This window comes from Emydura macquarii, unplaced genomic scaffold (genome assembly GCF_026122565.2).
Source record: "Emydura macquarii macquarii isolate MOO-44397 ecotype Brisbane River unplaced genomic scaffold, CSIRO-AGI_Emac_v2 contig_3114, whole genome shotgun sequence".
Classification (NCBI taxonomy): Eukaryota; Metazoa; Chordata; order Testudines; family Chelidae; genus Emydura; species Emydura macquarii.
In genome coordinates, this window is record NW_027133251.1 from 1,368,382 (window position 1) to 1,374,381 (window position 6,000).

Here is a 6,000-nt window from a genome sequence, read left to right on the forward strand (position 1 = left end):
CCTTGCTTGCATGTGCACCCCTTGCATACATGTGTGCACACACACCACCTTGCTTGCATGTGCACACCTTGCATGCATGCACACACACACACTTCTTGCACACACACCCCCTTTGCACACGGTGAAGATTGCTCCGAAACAGCTGAGCTGCAGAGGATCTTTCTGAACTAATCTCTGCCCCTCCTTTTCTCTCGCTCCCTGACCTCTTGGAGATGCTTGGCCAAGCGCCAGCTAAGACGGCCCCATCTCCCCCACAGATTGGCCCGTGGTCCTTCGTGGCAGTTCCAGTCAGTGCGTAACTAGTGGCACAGTCTGTACAGACTCAGCGCCCCCAGGCCTGGCCTCCAGCTGCAGCACTGACTCTGCTGCCCTTTGGTCTGATGCCCAGTGGCTCCGGGGCACCAATTAGCTCTATGAGCGCAGCCTTCGCAGCTGTTTGCTGCTAGGAAAGAGCTGGCCCTGATTCCACACCGGCAGCGCTATGGGGCTGGGGGCCCCAGATGGGCCAGGGGGAATTCTGGGGTCGGCCCCCCAGGATCTGCTCTCAGTGGGGATGTCGGCTCAGGACTGACACCGGGCGACCTCCCAGTGCCAACTGGGGCAGCTTGTGTGCCCGGAATAGCGCCCAGTGTATTGGGCCAGGAAAAATGGCCGCGGCTAGGGGGCGCTAGCTGCTCCGGGGGCGTCGACTGATGATGTCATGGACCCTGTGACGTGCAGTGCTCGTGATGTCATAACGCTCCTGACGGGCCGCCCCGCCGGCGAGGTGCCGCGCGGGTGACGTCGGAGTCCTTGAATCGCTGCACTGCTGGAGCCGGTGATGTCATGTTTCGGTGATGTCATGTGCCGGTGATGTCAGGGGGCTCTGACGCACCGCACCGTGCACACGGCGGGGCGAGGCTGGAAGGCAACAGCTGTTCTCACCACATTCATCCCAGCCTGGTCCAGCCCCCGTGCTCGGCCACAATGCCTCCCTGCAGACGCAGCGCAGGGCATGGGCCCTACCTGAATTCAGGGCCCTGGTCACCCCCTCTGCAGGCGCCGCTTTGCAGGACACAGCGCGCATCCCAGGAGCATCCCAGCCGGTCACCAGCCAGTCTCCCCACATGGGAGCCCCTTCCCCCCCCAGAGTGGAGACCTCTGAGTTCTGACCTGGCAGGGTCACCCCAACCCAGACCCGCGAGGCGGAGCTGGTCCATGTCTCGCCATTCAGGTGGGCAGGCCGACGGCCCCCCGGTCCCCACCAGGAATACCAGCAGGTTCCTCCCTCCGGGTAACCCCAATCCCCCCCGGGCAGCCCCATGGACATTTCTGTGGGTGGATGGGTCCCTCTGCTGGCCAATCCGTTCAACGCGGGGCGGGCAGTGAAGAGGAAATTAATTGGGGCTGGTGGCTGGCTAGTGAGACAACGGGGGGCTGGACAGACAGATGCTCCCCGTGCAGAGAAGTATTGCCGGTGCAGTGCAGTGCAGGAGACGGCTGGAAGGGCAGAGCTGGGGGCAGAGAGGCTGGCAGTGCACCCCTGGCCCGGGAGAGGAGCAGCCGTCTGTGTCACCCCAGGGCTGGGAGGCAAGGTGACGCGGGCAGTGGGTAATGCAGGCGGTTGGCCCACCTGTGTGCTGTTGCTTTCCCTCTCCCCAGAGACCACGACCGCCAGCACCTCCTCCTTCATGCCGCCCCCCACCACCAAGATCTGCGACCTAGAGGCCGTCGTCGGCAGCGGGGCTGGGGCAGTGACCTGGGCAGCGGGGCTGCTCCTGGCAGCGGCTGGTGTCCTGTCTATTTAGTAAGTATGCGGCAGCTCCAGCGTTTCCCTCCTCCCCGGCCTGGAGCCGATCGAGCCACACATAGGCCCCCGACCTCCCCGGCCAGGCCGCAGCGGCCTCGTCTTTCTCTTCGCTGACACAGAAGTGTGAGATAACGACCCCGCAAAGGGCACCCATGGAGTTACCGGGAAGGCCAGGCCAGCGCTATACCCCTGCACGGGGCCGTCCTCGCCTCGTTTATCTCGCAGCGGCATCACGGTGCCTTTTCTCCAGCAGGATTGCACCGTTGCAGAGATAACAGGCGTTAGGTGTCCTGTGAGAAAAACACACCTTGTCAGTGAAGAGGGAGCTAAGGACACTGGAGACACTAGATGCCTGTTCTGTCTGTCTTTCTTGCTTGCTTGCTTTCTTTCTTTCTACCCCTATACACACCATCCATCCATCCATCCCTATATACACTGTCTATCTGCCCCTATACACACCATCTATCTCTCTCTCCATCCCTATAGACACCATCTAGCTAGCGAGCGATCCTGTTTTATCCTGCTGCCCATCACCAGAGTGTCTGGGTGCCTTTCCTGTAAAATCAAGACTCTCGATAGAGAAGGGGTCGGAGTGCTGACCGGAGGCGGGGGTCTGATGTGATTTGGTGGTGGTGTTTGGGGGCTTTTTGAGCCTTGCTTTTCCTGGTGGGGGTCTGTCAGGATGTCAGTTTTGGGATTTGTTGGGTGGGGGGAGGCTCAGTGCTCAGGTCTGGTGTCCAAGAGGGGTCCGTGTTGTCTCGTGGCTGAAAGGGTATTTCAGGAAAGGTTTGGCAGCGTCTCCTAGGGGTGTTGGCACTCTGGTCTCCTCTTCCAGGCCAGCATGGAAGAGTGTGATGAGGTTGATTGTTTGAACATGTGTTGGGGGTGTTTTTTGGACCAGATTTGGTCGTTTCTGAAGACCCGAAGTTCCGGCGAAAACATTCTGATTTTTCAAACGTTCCACTTTTTTAAAAAGAACTTTTTAATGAAGCTTTTTTCTCTTTTCAATCTGAAAGGTTTCAGCTGGTTCCCCGCCTGCCCCTCGCCCCGCCAGGGCCCGCCCGAGTCACACAGGGGCATTTTTCAAAACTGAAAATGTTTAGGATGAAAAAAAATCGATTTCAGCATCCAAAACATTTTTGTTTGGGAAAACTGTGATTTTTAAACCAAAAACAGAATTTCAAAAGGCCCCCAAACAATTTTAAAAACTTTTCCCACCTGCCTTAAAAATAAACTCGAAAGCTTAGAACACACACATGCGAGTACACACAGATACCGGTATGTGCAGAGTCTGCCGCCCATGTTTGTGAAAGGTGAATTCAAACTGGAAGAGGCGCAGAGAAGGGCCACTAAGATGACGTGAGGAATGGAAAACCTGCCTTATGAGAGGAGACTCAAAGAGCTTGGCTTGTTTAGCCGAACCAAACGAAGGCTGAGGGGAGATAAGATTGCTCTCCATAAATACATCAGAGAGATACACCCCAGGGAGGGAAAGGAGTTATTTAAGTTAAGCGTCAATGTGGACACAAGAACAAATGGCTATAAACTGGCCATCAGCAAATTTAGACTTGAAATTAGATGCAGGTTTCTAACCATCAGAGGAGTGAGGTTCTGGAACAGCCTTCCAAGGGGAGCAGTGGGGGCAAAACACCTAGCTGGCTTCAAGTCTGAGCTTGCTAAGTTATGGAGGGGATGGTAGGGTTGCCTGTGATGGCATATGGCCCATCGGCAACTACTGTTAGCTAATGTCTCCAACAGCCAGTGATGGGACACTAGATGGGGAGGGCTCGGAGTTACTACAGTGAATTCTTCCCCAGGTCTCTGGCTGGTGGGTCTGACCTGCGTGCTCAGGGTCTAACTGATCACCATATTTGGGGCTGGGAAGGAGTTTTCCCGCAGGGCAGATCGGCAGAGACCCGGGGGAGGGGAGGGGAGGGGAGGTTCACCTTCCTCTGCAGCGTGGGTCACGGGTCACTTGCTGGTTTAAACTAGTGTAAATGGTGGATTCTCTGTAACGTGACGTCCTTAAATCATGACGTGAGGACGTCAGTGACTCAGCCAGAGGCTCTGGGTCTATTCCAGGAGGGGGTGGGTGAGGCTCTGCAGCCTGCAACGTGCAGGAGATCAGACTAGCTGATCACAATGGTCCCTTCTGGCATTAATGTCTGGGAGGCCGGGAGGTATGCACACGTGCATTCACACAGGCGTGCATAGAAACCGAGAGACATGCATGTACAGTCACACTCAGCTATGTGCACACAGGCCCAGTCACACATGGCTATGCAGGGGCGCACACACACACAAATGTACACACACACACACACAAATCCCCACCCGTACACCCACCCACACATCCGTGCACCCTCGTGCGTGCACACGCGTTTGTATACACTCACGTTCATGTCTGCACCCACACAGCCTAACACAGCCGTGCAGAGAGCAGCGCTGCAGGGGGGAGACGCTGCTCTTGCTCACACGAAGCAAGCCACTTGGAGACACTCCCAAACCAAACGCTTCGCTGTGCCGTGGAGTCTTGAAACAGCGCCCTCCCGACGGGAGGCGGGGTTTCAGAGGATAAGGAACTACTGCTGCTCCCAGCTCGGGGAGATCTCCATCCTCCAGAGTGGTGAAACCTTGACCCCGCGGAAGTTAATGGCAGCGGGGCCAGGATTTCCTCCCGCTGTCTGGGCGCCATGTCTGGGGTCGCTGCCCGTTGACTGCAGGGTGGGGGCGCCCCAGGAATAAGTCCAAAATCCAGTCTATGCGTCTGTCAATCTATCTCGTGCTTCTGGGCTGCAGCCGTCGCTTGTTTTCCCCGTTGTATTCCGGGGGTTGGTGGTTTTTTGGTCTCTTTCGTCTGAAGCATCAGCGACGGCCCTGGGTGGAGCTGGGACGCTGGGCGGGGAGGGCTGGCGCCCTGAGATGCTGCTGAGAATTCTCTCTCTTAGGTGCTTGGCTGGTGAGTCTGGCTCAGGGGCTGAGTGAGCAGCAGGTTGTGGGTGCAGGATGGGGGGGGGCTGGGTGTTGCGTGGCCGTACAGACGGGCAGAATGATTGATCCGGTGAGTCCCTTCTGGCCTTAAACACTGCGGTTTTCTGTTCTACTGGGGCGTGAGGGTGCAGATTTCTGAGCGCCCCCTGTCCCCCCCCGCGTATGGGCATTGATCCCTCTCTCTGTTCCTCTCCCCGCCTGCAGATCCCCTCTTCGCAGCCCAGCGGAGGAGAGCGCCGCCCCGGCTGAATCGGTTTTCTCTTCTATTTTGCACACGTCAAGGCGGCCGTATCACATTTCTCTTCATCGCTTCACTTTCTAGAAGGACGGACGGACGGACCCACCCGTGCCGCGGGGTTCCCCCCACCCCGCAACGCAAGGGGGACCGCGGAACCTTTCCGAAAAGAGAGAGAGAGAGACTCCCCCTCCTTCTATCCCTCCCCCACAAACAGCGAGGGGTGACCCCCCCCCCCCCCCCCCCCCGGCCGTGTGCTGCAGCCCGGCGCCAAAAGGAGAGCGCCAGCCGTCCCGGGCGAGAGATCGGATCATACAGCTAAACTGCCATGCCAAAGATGCCGAGCTGCTTCTGCCGCTGCCGCCGGGACACGGGCGACAAAACGTGTCGGACGCACACGTGGAGGGGGAGGGGCATCGAAACCACAATGAGCCTTGTTAGGGGGTGAACCCCCCTCCTCCTGGTCCCCACCGGGGGGGGGCTCTGAAGAACTTGAACTGGCTTCCCCAGGCTGGCGGGGCAGGAGGGGGATTAATCCCTCAGATGTGATTCCCCAGCTCCGGCCCCCGTGCGACAGAGGGCACGAGTGCTGTTTTCACGAGCGCAGGCCAGCACGGCGGGGGCCGGATTTCTTTTTTATGGGGAAAAAGGAACCGGAGGAGAACAACAGCCAGCCCGACCGCCCCCCTCCACCGCCCGTTTCCACTGGAATCCCAGCGCCACCCCGGCACCCACACGCGCACCCCGTCCTGGGCGAGACCCGTGGGGAGACGGTCGCTCCGGTAGAGTGTGGGACTCTCCCCCGCCCCGTCGCCTGGTTGTCTCTCTTTTTATCACCTCTGATCCATTTCTACAGGGAAGCGCCTCGGTTTGTGTATTTGTCTTATTATTGAAAAACAAATATTCATAATGGAACTGTAGCTACACAAACATATCTATAATCACCCCCCCACACACACGCGGCCATTTCTCCCATCCTTCACTC

At 58.0% G+C, this 6,000-nt stretch overlaps 1 protein-coding gene across 3 annotated transcripts in view; it reads left to right on the top strand.

Moving 5' to 3' along the window:
- CNTFR (ciliary neurotrophic factor receptor) overlaps positions 1-5,193 on the top strand; it is a 384,981-nt gene extending 379,788 nt beyond the window's left edge. For 2 of the 3 annotated variants that reach the window (XM_067530842.1, XM_067530845.1), the window contains exons 9-10: positions 1,642-1,786; positions 4,208-4,742. In XM_067530842.1, coding sequence (XP_067386943.1) covers positions 1,642-1,786; positions 4,208-4,367 — 305 coding nt within the window. In that variant the 3' untranslated portion in view covers positions 4,368-4,742. Of the gene's footprint in view, positions 1-1,641; positions 1,787-4,207; positions 4,743-4,984 lie in introns of those variants that run through there. The other variant, XM_067530844.1, reaches the window with a different exon arrangement.
- The last annotated feature ends 807 nt before the right edge of the window (positions 5,194-6,000 follow it).